General features: G+C 47.7%; 2 protein-coding genes across 6 annotated transcripts in view; one reads left to right on the forward strand and one right to left on the reverse strand.

Annotated features, from left to right (window-relative positions):
- On the reverse strand, positions 1-12,660 carry Wfdc3 (WAP four-disulfide core domain 3). Of its 3 annotated transcripts, none has more exons than XM_040732721.1 (5): positions 12,483-12,660; positions 10,656-10,760; positions 2,979-3,107; positions 678-863; positions 1-193 (listed from the first exon to the last, which is right to left on the reverse strand). In XM_040732721.1, the coding sequence occupies exons 1-5, from the start codon at positions 12,658-12,660 to the stop codon at positions 177-179; spliced, it is 615 nt and encodes a 204-aa protein (XP_040588655.1). In that variant the 3' UTR covers positions 1-176. The 3 variants fall into 3 exon arrangements, with proteins under 3 accessions (XP_040588655.1, XP_040588654.1, XP_040588653.1); XM_040732720.1 differs by having other exon boundaries at positions 10,656-10,765; positions 12,470-12,660; XM_040732719.1 differs by having other exon boundaries at positions 10,656-10,765; positions 12,425-12,660.
- Dnttip1 (deoxynucleotidyltransferase terminal interacting protein 1) overlaps positions 12,631-16,365 on the forward strand; it is a 23,658-nt gene continuing 19,923 nt past the window's right edge. Inside the window, exons 1-3 of one of the 3 annotated variants that reach the window (XM_040732716.1) lie at positions 12,631-12,763; positions 13,285-13,355; positions 13,988-14,084. In XM_040732716.1, coding sequence (XP_040588650.1) covers positions 12,659-12,763; positions 13,285-13,355; positions 13,988-14,084 — 273 coding nt within the window. In that variant the 5' untranslated portion in view covers positions 12,631-12,658. Of the gene's footprint in view, positions 12,764-12,844; positions 12,914-12,934; positions 13,064-13,284; positions 13,356-13,987; positions 14,085-16,365 lie in introns of those variants that run through there. The other 2 variants (XM_040732718.1, XM_040732717.1) reach the window with 2 other exon arrangements.

Below are 16,365 nucleotides of genomic sequence, written 5' to 3' on the forward strand. Positions count from 1 at the left end.
TCCATGCCACTATTTTATTGAAAGAGAAGCACCTGTCCCCAGGGCTGTTCCAAGTGCTCCAAGCAGCAGTAGAAGCAAAGAGAAGGCCTGATATCAATGGAAGTGTCACAAGTCCCAGGACATCACCCCTTCTTGGCTTCCAGAAGATTCCTGGAGCTTCAGGCAAGCCAGAACAGTTAGGGTACTCGAGTCTCTGCAAGTAAAAGACATTTCAGGTCACAGTTGGGCCTTTCCAGCTCCAGGTGCCCCGCCCTTTCCCTTCCCCCTGGGGAGCCTGGATGGACTTCCTAACTGGTTCTGAAGACTCTTGTCATCTCCTGTTATCAAATAGGAATGGTTTCTGCTCTGGATTTTGCCCTGCCCCCAGCCCTCAAGGCACCAACACATCACATATATCCCCACCCTTTCCGATATGTCACATCTGTTGAGGCTTTAGGGCCTGGATCAAATCCCATATCTTCCAGAAAGACATCCCTGCAGACAGCCACACCCACTTTAAGCACTGTAATCCCACAGTGTTCATATGAGGGGGTGTGGCCTGTGACTCAGGACCGTTCTCTCCAGCTATATTGGAGGCCTTCAGAAGTCGCCTTCCCAGTAGCTAACAGGGGAGTGTTAACAGCCCTAAAACCTATTAACATCATAGTTGGTCAAAGGTCAGCATGGGCAATACTCACCCAGTTCAGAATTAGACCCATTGGTCTCGTTGAAGTCTGTGGACTGTTTGAGGGACTGGAGAGAGGGGATGCAGAATCGGCCACAGCCTGACTTACAGCACTTCTCCCCCGGTTGACAGTTCTCATCCACCACGCAGTTGACAATACAGAGGCCCACCAGGATTCTGGGGCAATGACCATCCCGCCCTGTGGACAACACCAGCACAGGGAAAGACACGGGGAGGGGGCTGGCTCCTCTCCTCCCACATCCCCACCTATGACTTTTAGACTCAGGGCCCAGGTGAATCAGCCCCAACTCCCACCTGGATGTGGCTGGAAGCAGGGAAGCTGGAGCACTGAGACACTACACATTCAGACACCTTTGACACAGGAGTTAGCAAACTCCCAAAGCCAGGTCCTCAGAGGCTGGTAGAATGCAGACTTGCAAGTAGAGCCAAGAGCAGAGAGACAATGTCCAGCCTTCTCCTTACGATGAATTTCATGCCACTGCCTCATTTGCCACCCTTGAAGATGGCTTACGACCCTCTTTGTGCCACCATAACCCGTGTAAGTCTTCTTTCACCAAAGTTTGTTTGTGTGTATGTGGTTTGTGTAGTGTGTGAGTGGTGTGTGTAGTGTGTATGAGTGGTGTGTGTGTGTACATGTGTGTAGTGTGTGTGTGAGAGAGAGTGGTGTGTGTGGTGTATGAGTGGTATGTCTGTTGTATGTGAGTGGTGTGTGTGTGTGTGTACTTGTCATGGTATCATTTCTCAATGGTACAGGAACAGTACAGATTCAGGAGGAACAGTCCTTTAATGTTCAACTTCTATCTTTTCCCAGGTCAGCAATAGGAAGTATACTTGCTTTCAGTGTTGGGCAGCAGCAGCCACAACTCACAGTCAGACACAGGACTACCATGGCATTCAACTGACACACTACAGTGGGCTGCATGTGTTACAAAGGTTTTAGTGCATTGAGAGTCATGCTAGCTAGTTTTATGTTAACTTGATACAAGCCAGTCATCTGAAAGGAGGGAACCTTAATTGAGAAAATGCCACCATAAGATTCAGCTGTAGGACATTTTCTCAGTCAGTGATTGATGTGGGAAGGCCCAGCCCATTCTGGGTGCTGCCACACCTGGCCTGACAGTCCTGGGTTCTAGAAGAAAACAGGCTGAGTTAGGCATGGTGGCGCGTGCTCTTGGGAGACAGAGGCAGGCAGCTCTCTGTGAGTTGGAGGCCAGTCTGGTCTACAAATCAAGTTCAGGACAGCCAGGGCTGATACGCAGAGAAACCCTACCTCGAAGACCAAAACAAAACAACAGAAGAAAGCAGGCCAAGCAAGTCATGGGGAACAAGTCAGGAAGCAGCATCCCACCATGGCCTCTGCATCAGCTCCTGCCTCCTGCCCTGCTTGTGTTCCTGTCCTGACTTCCTGCCCTGCTGGACTACAGTGTGGAAGTGCAGCCAAAGAGCCCCTTCCTCCCCAGCTTGCTTCTGTCCATGTTTCAGCACAGCAATAGTAACCCTGACTAGGACAAGAGTCCTAGTGAACTTTCAACTTACAAGACTTGCCATTTCCCGTGGGTTTATGAGGTAGAACCCTGCTACACTCAAGGAGCGTCTGCATTCATATTTGTCTTTCCTAGCAGGCTGCATGTGCATACAAAGGGTTGAGCATTGCATGGGAATATAGCTCAGCAAACACATGGAGTGTTTGCCCAGCAGTGCATAAACTGGGTGTGGTGGCCCACGCCTGGGACCCCTGCACACAGGAAATAGAAACAGGAAGATCAGAAGTTCAGGGTCATCTTGAGCTACATAGAAAGGTCAGTCAGCCTGAGTTGCAGAGACCCTGTCTCAAAAAAAAAAAAGGATTGAAGCCGGGGGCGGGGAGACATCTGAAACCAATAATAGTATCTCAGGCCTGTAAAGCCAGCACATGGGGAACTAAGCCAGGGCTCTGAGTTTAAGACCAATCTAGGTTATCTCAAAAACAAATAAAAACTGATCCGAAAAACCAGTTATATTGGGCCACTTCTTTACTGGGCAGAAAAACAGGCCCTGAAAGAGGGGATCATTTGCCCCAGTCACAGCGTACACCCACAACAGAACCCAGACTGAGTTTCTTTACCACACCTCTAGTCCTTTCCATGCCAACTTTGACCTTCAACCCTAGAAGGAAGAGTTACATTGGGTTGGAGGCCAGGGGATGGTAAAGGTGACAGCTGGCTCCCCCAAGAAGGTGTCCACAGGAAGCCCATCCAGACTGACCTGGGACCCAACGGGCACTTGTGACTCTCCTCCCAAAGAACCGACATACCTCCCTGAATGTCTCGGCAGGCGTGGCCACAACCAGTGCTGCAGCATTTGCGTCCCTGGGGACAGGATGTGTCCCCATCACACAGCTCCTCACATGGAAGAGGGTCAGCAGGACATCCATCACTTAATTCTGCCATAGAACCGAAACACTGAAACTCAGATGTGTTCAAGCCAGGAACATAAAATACATTTTTCAGTGGTTATAAATATAGATTTTTAATATGCAATACACCCTAATATTCCATGTTCCTTCTATTTCTTCCATCCATGAACAACTGCACGTTTTGCTGTTTGCAGTATGAAAAAGCACTGTTTAGCTCCAATCCACCACAGCAAACACATAAATTACATTCCTTATGTTCACTTTCCTTTCTTTCATACTGTGACAGACACGGAGTGTTTGACAGCAATTAATCGTATCTCCCGGGATGCGTGCCCTGGCGAAGTCCCTTTCCACACTGACTTGGGCTTCACGCTATGGCTTACTTTTACCAGAGGGCATTAACAATCACAGTGTAATCAGAGACTGAAGAGCACTGCACACAGGAGCCCGTCCTCCTGGAATGCCCTTCTCAGAAGCCAGTCACAGTGCTCAAGAGCAACCTGAACTACACTGTGGTGTGATGAGATTCACTACGGACAGGGAACATAGAAGACACACATTCCAGGGGGCTAAAGAAAAGGTTCAGTTGGCAAAATGTTTGCCATGCTTTGCTGAATTTGATCCCCAGTGTCTATGCAAAAGGCGAAGTGCGGAGGCACCAGCTGTGGGATGGGGGGGACAGACAGACACCTAGGGCTCCCAGGCCAGTCAGCCTCGCCTAACCAGCAAGTGAGAGCCTGACTCAAAGAACACGAGGGGGACAGCTCCTGAGCAATGATACTCCAAGCTGACTTGTGGCCTGCACATGCGTGTGCACATACACACAAATATACAGAAATACACAAATTAGTTGATTAATTAAGTTAAATAAATTAGCTGGGTGAACATCTTTAGTCCTAGCACTCAGGAGGCAGAAGCAGATGGATCTCTGTGAGTTCAAGGCAATCCTGGTCTACAGAGTGAGTTCCAGAACAGGCTCTAAAGCTACACAGAGAAACCCTGTCTCCAAAACCCAACCAACCAAACACAAAGATACAAAAGCATTTTAGTTTGTGGTTACCTCTACTTGTAAGACAATGGAGGAAGTGGATCATTTGGGCTAGACTCATTGCTTCAGACCAGCTGGAGAGATGTAAGGCAGCCTTCCGTAATGCAGGAAGCCACTAGCATGAGGACAAAGTCAAGGACTGACCAGGTGAGAGGGAGATGCTTCCCTCTGAGTTGCACCACTGAGTTGCCATGACAGCTCTGACACCCACCTCAGAATTCTTGTAAACTGAGAACACTGAATTGCTATTCTGCTACACTCTGTTGTCCATAGCCAAATACATTCTAGATGCATCCCTTCATCACTGCTATGACAATAACAAATCCCAGAGAAGAGAGTGGAGCCGACCCAGAACTACAGAGTAACCTAGCAGCAAAGCAGGACAAGACTCAGTTGCCTGACTTGCAATGAATTGCATTTTAATACGCCATCCTTAAAAGATGCAGACAAGTTGGCCCCAGGAGCAGGCACACCCAAAGAAGACTCCATCTGAGCCAGACTAACTCACCATGACTCATTCCAGTTCTTTAAATGTGGAAGAGGTGATGAGCAATTAAAAGTTTTGTAGAAAACCAAAACATGCCTAGCCCAGAGCCTCGAAAGCAGCAGGTTGTGTATGATTGCACATGGCTGGCTCCAGAGAGTCTGCCATGATAGAAAGAGTAAGTGTTGAACCCCAAAGATAATAGTCTTGTGTCCTGGGATTTTCCTGTACAGGAATATTGTGTTGTTATATGTCATATCAAAACTGCATACCCTGATATTTTTAATTTGGAAAGCATGGTTACTATAACTACCTGATGTGTCTCACTGCACTTGCTCATCTACTTGACAAACTGCAATACACTTGACAAAAAATAAAATTGATTCCACCATTGAGAGAGCTGTATAAGGAAATCACCCCAGAGGAAAATTCCACTGTCACTAGCTTCTCATAGAGTTGAGCAATGAACCTATAAAGAAGGCCACCATACTTACCAGGTGTTGCCGTTTTTAATGAGCTTAGCTCTGATGGGGCGAAGGACGGGAGTCTTTGTTCCTCTCTGCTCTTCTCCCAGGAGAATAATATCCTTGAGACATAGCAGAGACCTTACCTCTGCCCTCTTCTAGCCCAACTTCCCTTGAGCTCTCTTGGGAGGCACACTTGGGTCCTGAGGGTCAGAGGTCAAAGCACATCCCTTTGGACCATTGCTCAGCACTACCATTCTCTTTCATAACTCAGATCCATGCCAAATAAATAATTCCTGTCAGCTCAAGCACATGGGCTTAATAGGACTTCACTGCGCCATCCTCATTTTTTTATGTTCACTGGTGCTTTGCCTGCATGTATGTCTGTGTGAGTATTGGGAACCTCTGAGTGCCAGCCTTGGTGTCCCCTCAGGGTTTAGGCAAGACGCTAAACAGCAAGCACAGGGGCTGGTTAAAGGGATCTGAGGGTGAACGGATCGGCTCATACATGTGTTGTCCTCATGTCTCTTCATTCTTCAAAAGTTCTCTCTCAATCCCACAAGGTTCCACTTTATATACCCACACAAACACAATTAGCAATTCTCTGACAATAGCAACAATAACAGGCATGCATTTCTCACGGTCAAGAAAACAGGTAAGATCTGACAAAACAGGTGGCTTATGTCTCAGGATGTGACTTGTGAACATCTGGGCAACTTAAAAGGCGGGAAGGGTTAATGGAGTAAAAGCTATGAAATGTAAAATCCAGAGCCTGATACTTCTAGCCTCTGGGCCAGGGGATGGCTTTGTTTCCCCTGACCCGCAATAAGAACAACTTCCTTTCTTTGGGGCCTTTTCAAGACTACAAGGCACCCAGTTTATAGTCTACATATCAAGATTATACTGCCAAATGAAAAGTCATCCTTCTGACTACCCACAGATATATGTGCCCAGTAGATCAGAAATGTATTTTTGAGATGCACACACATATATTCAGGTTAGGGAAAGAATGCAATCAGCACATTTAAAATTACAGGCAGAAGTAACAGATATTCTGAAATTTGTATTTCTCGCACACTTTGCAAGGCAAGTTTCCTCTATCAGAAGTTAATTCTGGTGGGTTGACATCTAGAATATTAATTGCTTCTTCTGGAATACATGATGAATGCTCTCAGTATATGAGGGTGTCAGAGGCCCTGGAACTAGAGTTACAGACAGGTATGAGCTGCCATGTGAGTGCTGGGAATTGAACCCAGGTCCTCTATAAGAATAGTATGTGCTCTTAACCCCTGTGCCATTTCCCCAGCCCCCATACTTTCACATCCCTTTTTATTTGTTTGCTTGCTTATTTTTATGCATATGGGTGTTTGTCTACATGTATGTCTACATACATGCCTGATACCCAAAGAGGCCAAAAGAGGGTATTGGATCCCTTCTGGGGTTTGTAGACAGTTATGAGCTACCATGTGGGTATTGGGAATGAGCCTATGTTCTCTGGAAGAACAGTTAGTACTTTTTTTTTTTTTTGGTTTTACGAGACAGGGTTTCTCTGTATTGTTTTGGAGGCTTTCAGTCCAGCCTGGCCTTGAACTCACAGAGATCTGCCTGCCTCTGCCTCCCGAGTGCTGGGATTAAAGGCATGCGCCACCACCGCCCGGCCTCAGTTAGTATTCTTAACTGTAGTGAGAGATCCAACTGTGGAGCTGATCATTTCGGTGTGGTCACAGATGTGTACATGAGCATATGGGATTTGGTCTGGGGTCCAGGACAGGCTTGGTCTCTCTTGGTTCCAGTCAGGTCACAGAGAACAGTAGGGCGTTGATCCTAGGAGCTGGAACTATCTGAAGTTATCTGTTTCTCATATAAGTGACTTCTCCCCCCGAATAAAATTAACCTATGTTATCCTAGTCCTATGTATCTTAATCTGTGCATCTACAATTAACAGCTAAGCCATCTCTCCAGCCCTACCATCCTCATTTTAAAGTTAGACAGTGTTTGTACTCCCTCATACCCTCCTGGAACCAGGTTCCTGAGAAGTTCTAAGCACCCACCCCCAGGAACCTTGTGAAGACATGGTCCCCGCAATGCCTTTGGACAAGATGCCCTGTCCTCGGTGTCTTGGTTCTACTAACCTAGGTGAACTCAGCCATTACAAAGTGTGGGGCTCAGTAAGTTCACAACTAATCCCCTACCAGGGATCAGGACAAGAAACGGGACTGACAGCTGGAATTGGGATGCTCACCCCCACACTCCATCTGCACCTCTCCCACACCCCACCTGCCACCATAAAGCAGAGAAACTGCAGTCAATAACAGGCTTGGCTCCTGTATCAGCTCCAGCATTTTACCACCCCGGTGGTCCCCTTCTGTCAAAGAGGATGACTGCCACCCTGTCCCTGGGGCCAGACACTTCACACCATCCTTGACACACCTCTCCCTCAGTGTCTTTACCTGGTCCTGTCAACCGCCTTTAAGGCTCTGCGTTTCCATGCCTGCATTATGGTGACCTCCCTGGCCTAAGCCATGATCATCTCTCACCCAGGCTGCCATAGTGGCTGCTCACCTGGCCTCCATAGTCTACACTTGCCCTCGTCCATTTTTTGCTCACCAGAACAGCCTTTTCGAAATGAAAACTGGAATAGGCCTCTCCCTCATTTAGACTCCCCTCAATTATAATTGGGGGGGCTTTTTGAGACAAGTCTCCTGCAGCGTAGACTGCCTTAAAGTCACCATGTAGCTGAAAATGGTCTTGAACTCCTGATCCTCCTGCTTCTGCCTTTCTGGTACTGGGATTATGCGTATTTCTACCACACAGGGCTTATGTACTTCTTTACAAATATTTTAAATTTGTATCTATTGTTGCATGTGTACAATATGTGTGGTTGTCAGTGCATGAATGCCACCGTGTGCCTGTGCTGGTCAGAGAACAACTTCTATAGTCAGTCTGCTCCTTCCCCAATAGGTTGAACTTGGATCCTCAGGTTTGTGTGGCCTTTGCCCAATAAACCAACTCACTGGCTCTAATTACTTCCTTCTGCACTTAGAATCAAATAGGGGAAAGAAGCCCAAATCTGCCCCAACTCTGAGTCTTGCCACCTCCCCAACCTCAACTGAAATCCTCCTTGATTTTCTCCAGTCACAATGACCTCCTTTCACATTCTTTAGGAACAAAGCTCCTCCCTCCCTCATAGCCTCTGCTTCTGCAGCTCCCTCCTCACAACACTCCACCACAGGTACACAGATACCCACATGCCAGGTGGGGCTGACTCTCCACACACGATGTAAATGAGTGACTGATGAGTGAGTGGGCAGATCAAAACGCACATGAGTGGAGAGGGAAACAGACCGGACTAGTGCTGGACTAACTGTAGGAGACCCTGAGCCTCTCTTGACAGACACAATGCAGACTCTTCAAGTGCATTTCTTCCTAACTCCGTCATCACTCTATGAGGATGACAAAGGGGAGATTCAAGAAGATGAACACACTTGCCCACGCCCACAGAGCAAACAGAAGTCTCACCACAGGCCACATTCAGACCAGAGCTCATCCCTGAGAGCACATTCCAGTGTCTACCTGTGCTCGGGCAAGCTGACTGGCACACCGCCTTTGTCTGCCACAGTAGACCTGTGATGACACCAAAGGTCAAGTTTTTCACAGCTCAGGAAGGAGAGCTTTCTGGGAATCAGGCTCATGAAGAACAACCCTTCTAGGCCGGGTGTTGGTGGTGCACACCTTTAGTCCTAGCACTCAGGAGGTAGAGGCAGGCTGATCTCTGTGAGTTCGAGACCAGGCTGCTCTACAAGAGTTCCAAAGCCACAGAGCAACCCTGTCTTTAAACCCCCCCCAAAAAAGAGCAACCCTTCTCTACAACAGGAGGGATGCCTTGATACAGGGGGAGGGGCTTGGCCCAGCCTCAACTTGGTATGCCAGAATTTGTTGACTCCCCAAGGAAGGCCTTACCCCACTGAGGAGTGGATTGGGGGGTGGGAAGGGAGGAGGGAAGGGGCAGGAGAAGGGGACGGAGGGGGAACTGGGATTGGTATATAAAATGAAAAATAAGCTTTTTAAAATAAAAATAATTTTAAAAAGACCAAGCATAGTGCACACACTTGTAATTGGGGGGGGGGGGAAACTGGGGTTGGTATGTAAATTGAAAAATATTTTTTAATTAAAAAGAAGAATTTTTAAAAGACCAGGCATGGTGCACACACTTGTAATCCCAGCACTCGGAGGCAAAAGTGGGAGGACCCTGAGTATGAAGTCAGAATGAGCTACACAGGGAGATCCTGAACTACATCTCTTAAGTCCTTAGTGCCCTTTCTAAAATCATGATTACTTTGGGGAGGCAAATGCATCACGGCATACATGCAGAACTCAAAGGAAAGCTTGGTAGAATCAGTTCTCTTCACTTTTGCATAGATTCTGGGGATGGAGCAAGGTCATCAGGCTTGCAAATCAGGCAAGGAAGCCCTTCCCCTTCTCACCTTCCCCAGATGTCGCAACCACTATTTTAAGTGGGCTTTCCCTCACGACACTACTCTAGTCCAAAGTAGAAGACATGGATCAGCAATAGCGCTTTCTTTCCTGATAGGAGACAAAGAGTTTGGATGTGGAATGGTTAGAGACCTCAAAGGGGAAAGAGGTAACCTACACTAGGTGTCCAGAGAAAATCTAGAAGGTGGGAAGCTCCCTGGTTCTATTCTTCTAAAAGATAAGGCCAGAGAACACACTGGGGTTTTGCCCCTCGTGACAACATACTATGAGGTCTGCTTCGTGGACCTTACAAAGCCTGTACTGCAGCCCTTCTGCCCAGCAAGACATGACCCAGACCTTATACATTCTGATCAGGAAGGCACTGTCCCTCTCACTGAAAAAGATGTCACATGAAATTGAGATAACTGATTAGGCCTATAGAGATGGGGGAAGGGTCAGCCTCTACTAGTGGAGGCTGAAGAGAAGGCTCAGCTGTTAAGAAACTTGATGCTCTTCCAGAAGACATAAATCCAGTGCCCAGCACCCATCTCTGGCAGCTCACAACCATATGTACCTCCAGTTCAAGGGGATCCTACTCCATCTTCTGGCCTCTGCAGGCACCCATACACACGTGCCATACATAGAGAGACACCCATGCAAATCTTTTTTTAAAAAAAGTAATTAGGGGATAAAAGTCAAATGTATCTTGAGGAGCTCAGCATTTCCATGCATTTCTATGCAGATAAGCTATGCTACCCCCCTCCTCTTCTTACCACACCGATACCAACACACACCTCCATGACTACTAAAAGACAACCAGCAGTGCTGCAGAGAAAGAGAGGGACAGAGACAGGCAGAGAAAGGGGGCTGGTGCATGGCCCCATCCTCAGTTAATGAGCTCTAGAAGATAGCTACAATATGTATCTTTATAAGTCCTAACTCCTTGTTGCAGAGAAGGCAACAAGAGCCAAGTCAACTTGTCCTTACTGTCCCAACAATCTTTCCATCCAGTTCTCCCTACAGAGATGACTGCCTCCATAAGTGAGAGACCTCTCCCCTAGTAACTTTCTATTACTTTTAGCCAGGGACCCCAAATGATAGCTCACCGTTCTGTCCCGCAGTTACCCAGGATGCCAGGGAGCTGAGAGTAAGAAGTGCCTTCATGAGGAAGAGGTAGCTTAGCATCTTGCTGATGTTGAGAGTTGAGAGCTCTGTTCTGGGCAGAGGTAGCAGCAGAAAGGACAGGACTGGGTAACTGTTGTCGATCCAATAACCCCCCAGGAACGTCTTCTCCTCGAAGTAAGAGCAGTGACTGGCTGCTGGTGTGTGGAAATTTTTCCTGGCACTACCACAGGGCACATGTGATGGGAGGGACCAAATACTGCCATACAATATGCCTAACACTCTTAGACAAGTGATGAGGACACCGGTGGGAAGCTAGGAAATGGACAGGTAGCTATTGAGTTAAAGGTCAAAGCGGGATCAGAAGGGCTTTGAAAGGACTCTACTGTAGTCAAAATGACAGAGGGTAAACCAGACCAGCTGTTCTCCTGGGTTCACATTGGGATTCTGAGGGGGTGGGGGTGGGGACCATAGATGAGAAAAATAAACAGTCCAAAGCTAGGAGCAGGAAGGCTGTGAGGGCTGATGCCTCAAGCCAGCAAGTTCATTGGCTCTTTACCCACCCCGCAGATGGGGAGGCAGAGAGCAAATCAGTGACGTCCATCCAGAGGAGAATTACCGGGAACTCTAATTCCTCTTTTGCAAGGTACATTCTGGTACAACAAGCAAAGTATTTCATATCTCAAAGTCTGTGATATTTAACCACAGCTTTACATGAAATCATCCGTCTCTGGGCCCTGGCCTCAGCCCTGCAGAGCCCTGGCACCAGTCTCTTGCTGGCCTTGCCAAGAATGGCCCTGGCGGGGAACCAAAGCTCAGTGTTCTCTCTTCCGTCCACAGGATCTGGAAGGGCCTTTGGCCTTCCTAGCCCCTAACAATTCGAAGAACTGGAAAAGCAACTTCTAAGAAAATAACCAAGCTAGTGTTGTAACTGAAGCATAACATTCTGTCCATCCTTGGGAACTGTCAGAACCCACAAAAAAGCAGTGTCCAAGTTTTGCAGCATCAATACAAATGTACAAAAAGTTTACAACTTGGTCCTTGTGGAAGGGAGTGAGAGTGTTTAGTACGTAGGATAACAAAGATCCAGGCCCACAGTCGATGTTCTAAGGCCTTGGCTTTGAGACAGGGTCTTGCTTTGCAGCCCAGACTGGTCTCAAACTCCTGTGCCTCCTACTACTACTTCTTCCTGAGTTCCGGGGTTATGTGCAACATCACACATGCCATAGCCAACGTTAATGATCATATCACAACAGGACTGAACCTAGATCTTTCCTAACGCAAAACTCATACACTTTACACTACCTGATTACTGTAACCTGCGAAGAGCAGCGTTATCCATCACGGGCACCGCTTACCTCTGAGTGCTAAGCGGAGCTCTTGTGAATGCCACAGTTGCTAAACCTTTCATCCCCAACCTATCCCAGAATCAACCATCTAGGGGAAAGAAAGCCAGCTCTCTGGAACAGGGCAAGTTCAAAAGCCAAAACTCAGATACAAAAGGCAGACCCTAAAGGCTAGTGGATATTTGTGATGGCGCGAGCAGCCCTCTTTTTGTTGGCTTTCCTGGTACCTGAGTCGGACCGCTACACTTCTGGGACCTTGTACCAATTTATCAGATTTTCCTGCAGTTTTTAAGACTGAACTTCTAACAGCCCCAATCCAAAACCCTGTGCTCCCCAGCTGCAGCCCGTGCTCTGCGATCCTCACATCCCGCACTCGTCCCGTGACCGAATGGTTCCCGAACACCCACACTCGGTCCCCAGCCGTCGTCTTCCAGGGGTTTGGAAGCCCCAACCTCTTCCCAATACCCAAGATCCGGAAATACAGCAAGACACAGCTCCCAGGCGGCAGTTCGGTTCCCATAGCAACTGCTCGGCGCACCCGCGCCGCGCTTCCGGCCGGGTGGCCCGGACGCTCCCGTGACGTCACGGCGCCACTTTCCGGTGGCTGAGTCGAGCTGAGGTTGTTGTGGGCCGGGGGCGCCATGGGGGCGACTGGCGACACCGAGCAGCCGCGGGGCCCCGGCGTGGCAGAACGAGGCGGCCTGGAGTTGGGCGACGCGGGCGCGGCGGGGCAGCCGGTTCTCACGGTGAGGGCGCCCGGGCGAGGCCGGGGCTCGGGCCGGGCAGGGCCTCGGGCTCCCGGGCTCCGGGCCCGCGGGCAAGAGAACGCGGCGGCTGTGCGGCTCTGGGTGTGCCGTTTTCTCCGTGCGACGACCCTGGATTCAGATTCTAGCTAGGTGACGTGGGCCTGATGTGACAACCTCTGAGCGCCAGGCGTCTCCTGTGAAATGAGCAGCAGTAACCCCAGCTTGATGGAGTTGTGGTGGGATGGGCTGATACAGGCGGGTAGAGCGCCCTGACATCACCGGCCACAGGGCAGACCCTCGGTAAACACTGCTGCTCTTCTTCTTGCCCTTCCAGAAAAAGCGAGCTTAGGGCGTTTGAGGCAGAAAACATTTCCCCCAGTTCCTCCGCCCTGACAGAGTCTTCCAGCCACTGAATCCCCCTTCACCCCAAGGTGGGAGAAGTGAGAAGCAAGAACGCCTGTGTTTAACTTTATACCCACTATGAGGGGCCTCAGTGACATTTGCCCACTTGGTCCCCACAGAACCCTTGGAACATAATGATAAAACACCGGCAGGTGCAGCGAAGGGGCCGCCGCTCTCAGATGACCACAAGGTAATGGGGCCCTGGGTGAGACCTAGATCCCTCCGGTGATGTGGGCTTGGGTGAGTGCTTTAGGAACCCCACTGCAGGAGTCTGGGATCAGGAACCGGCAGAAAGAGGACTTGAGGGGTGCAGAGAGACTCGGGGCCTGGGTTTCTCCCTGTGAGTCAGTTCCCCTTCCAAAAGAAAACAGGGAAGGTAGTACAGTCTTACTATGAGCTCTCACGTTATCGTCTCTGTGACTGAGAGACTGTAAAACCAAGATTCAGATGACCTTTGTAATGCAGGCTCTGACGTTATTAACAGCAGCTTTGGACAACCCCTTAGTTTCTCTTGGCCTCTGTTTTCTCAGTAGTGTTGTGGAGCTACTGTTGGGTGTCCAGCCTAGGGAAGGGAAAGAACCCAGGATGGGCCTTTAGAATTCTAGTTTTATTTTTGGCCTGGGGTATTGATAATCATTTATTAATCACAGCACTTGGCAGAGGCAAGTGGATCTCTCTTCACAGAGAGTCATGATGAAATAAAATGTGTTTCTGTCATCTGCCAGAATTTGAGCACAAAGCTGGTTTTGTCCAGGACTTCTGGACAACCTGGGGAGTATGCTTGGGACACTCCCCCTGACTCTGTCTCCCTCCTGAACGCAGTTTCACAGATCCAGCCATCTCTATGGATCTCCTCCGTGCTGTCTTGCAGCCAAGCATCAATGAGGAGATCCAGAGTGTCTTCAACAAGTACATGAAGGTGAGAGGAGCGGGCATGGTGATTAACGCTAACAGCACTGCTATAGCAACAGTACAGCCGGGCCCAGTGGTGGACCCAGCTACTCAGGAGCTAAGGCAGTTGACAGCCACTGGGACAACATAGTAAGACCCCTTGGTGGAGGAGAAAAGGAGCGGAGGCTGGAAAAGGAGCTCAGCAGTTAGTGCTTGCTGCTCTTGCAAAGTATAAGTTCCTGGAACCCCCATCAGGCCACTCCCAGCTACCTGTAACTCCAGGTTCAGGATTCAGTGCCCTCTGCAGATATATACACAGAGTATACATTCCACAGATGAATACATGTAAAAATATTTGGGGGGAAAGCCAGGCATGGTGACACATGCCTTTAATCCCAGCACGAAGGTCTTTGAGTTCAAGGCCAGCATGGTCTCGGTAGTGAGAAATGCAGAGTGAGACCCTATCTGAGGGGGGAGGTAAGTAAAGGGAGGTGGAAATGGAGGAAGACATCTAGATAGGCTGGTCTTTCCTTCTGTCAACAATTTCTCTTATTCATGCTACACAGAGATAACTCAAGGTTTCAATTCTGAATATGTATCCCAGTAATTTTTTCCACTGCTTGGGAGTAATACCTTTTTTTAGCTGGATAGTTTTATTTTAATGTGTTCAGCCCGTTTGCTTAGAACATACGAAATTACAAACTTTGCCAGGTGCCTGCCTTTAATCCCAGCACTCAGGGGAGCAGAGGCAGGCAGATCTCTGTGAGTTCAAGTCCAGCCTGGTCTATAAAGCTACACAGAGAGAAAAAAAAAAAGAAGAAAAGAAAGAAAAAAAGAAATAACAAAGTTTTTTATTGCTTTTAAAAAATACTATCAGCATCATTAGTTAAATGATTTGGAACTGTGTGTAGCTTAGTAGAGCACTCGTGTGAACAAAGCCCTGGGCTTGATCCCAGGCACTGGAAAAAATAGTAATCCATGATTGTGATTCTGAAACATAATAAACAAATGATAGGGAATGAGTGAAAAGAAGAGGTGATGACTGGGGCTTAAGGGAGAATAGAACTAGGGTGCTTGTCGTTATTAAAGCAGACTTTCATGCAGTTTAATGGGATTGCTTTTGGTAATGCCATTTTCACCATATTGATTATTCCAATCCATGAAGGAAGGGTGTCATTCCATCATGTAGTGTCTTCATCAGTTTTCTCCATTGTTTTTGTTACAGACAAGCTTACTGGAATATTTGTTTTGTGATAATTGTGAATAGGATTATTTCTCTGAGTTCATCCTCAGCCTGTACCGTGTATAGGAAGGCTGTAGGCTTTTGTATGTTGATTTTGTATTCTGCCACTATCATCTTCTTCCTTTGTTGTACCCTTTTTTATTTGTTTCTGAAGTCTTACTGCTGTAGCTAAGACTTTACTGTACTGAATAGAGTGTAAAAAGTAAGCCAGCCATGGTGCACGCCTTTGATTCCAGAACTTCAGGCAAATCTCTGAGTTCGACAGTAGTCTACAAAGCAAGTTCCAGGACAACCAGGGCTACACAGAGAGTCCCTTTCTCAAAGAAAAAAGAAAAAGTGTGTACAAAGTGGACCCCCTATCTTTTTCCTGGTTTCAGTTTTGAATTTTCCCTATTTGATATAATGTTGGCTGTAGGTCATCATATGTAGCTGTTGAGATACCTTCTTCCCTCTCTTCCAAGTTTCTTCAGGACTTTTATCACAAAGCAGTGTTTTGTCAGAAGCCCTTTCTGGATCTAGTTAGATTAGTGTATAATTTCTGACCTGAATCCATTGTGTAATGAGTTACATTATTGATTTGCAAATGTTGAACGATCCCTGCATATCTGGAGTAAAGCCTGCTTCTTCATGATGAATGATATTTACCATGTTTCCTTGAAAGCAGATTCCAAGTATATTGTTGAGAATTTTTCTTCTGTGTTCATTAAGGAGCCTGGCCTATAATTTTCTTTATCCTACCTTGGTATCTAATGCAGACATCATATAAAAGAAATAACTATAGATCATGTAAAAACTTTGAAGCCACTTTGGGGTTTTTTTTGTTTGAGTTTTTGTTTTTCAAGACAGGGTTACTCTGTGTAACAGCTCTAATTGTCTTGAACTAACTCTGTAGACCATGCTGGCCTCTGCCTTCCAAGTGCTGGGATTAAAGGCATGTACTACCACCGCCTGGCACCACCACCACCACCACCACGGCCTGGCAAATGTTTTTTGGTTTTTGTTTTGTTTTCACTTTGGGTTTTTGTTTTCTGGATGTTTCAGGTTTTTTGTTGAGCTTTTGGTTTTG

The sequence above is a fragment of the Mesocricetus auratus genome, unplaced genomic scaffold (assembly GCF_017639785.1).
Source record: "Mesocricetus auratus isolate SY011 unplaced genomic scaffold, BCM_Maur_2.0 Super-Scaffold_100028, whole genome shotgun sequence".
NCBI lineage: Eukaryota > Metazoa > Chordata > Mammalia > Rodentia > Cricetidae > Mesocricetus > Mesocricetus auratus.

What these genes read in the sequence shown, in the direction of transcription:
- Wfdc3 (XM_040732719.1), bottom strand. Translation starts at nt 12,660, where the DNA reads ATGGCGCCCCCGGCCCACAACAACCTCAGCTCGACTCAGCCACCGGAA. An exon ending in ACGACGGCTGGGGACCGAGT is followed by an intron (nt 10,766 to 12,424) that starts GTGGGTGTTCGG and finishes ACCTCTGCCCAG; the next exon opens with AACAGAGCTCTCAACTCTCA. An exon ending in GGTAACTGCGGGACAGAACG is followed by an intron (nt 3,108 to 10,655) that starts GTGAGCTATCAT and finishes GTTCTATGGCAG; the next exon opens with AATTAAGTGATGGATGTCCT.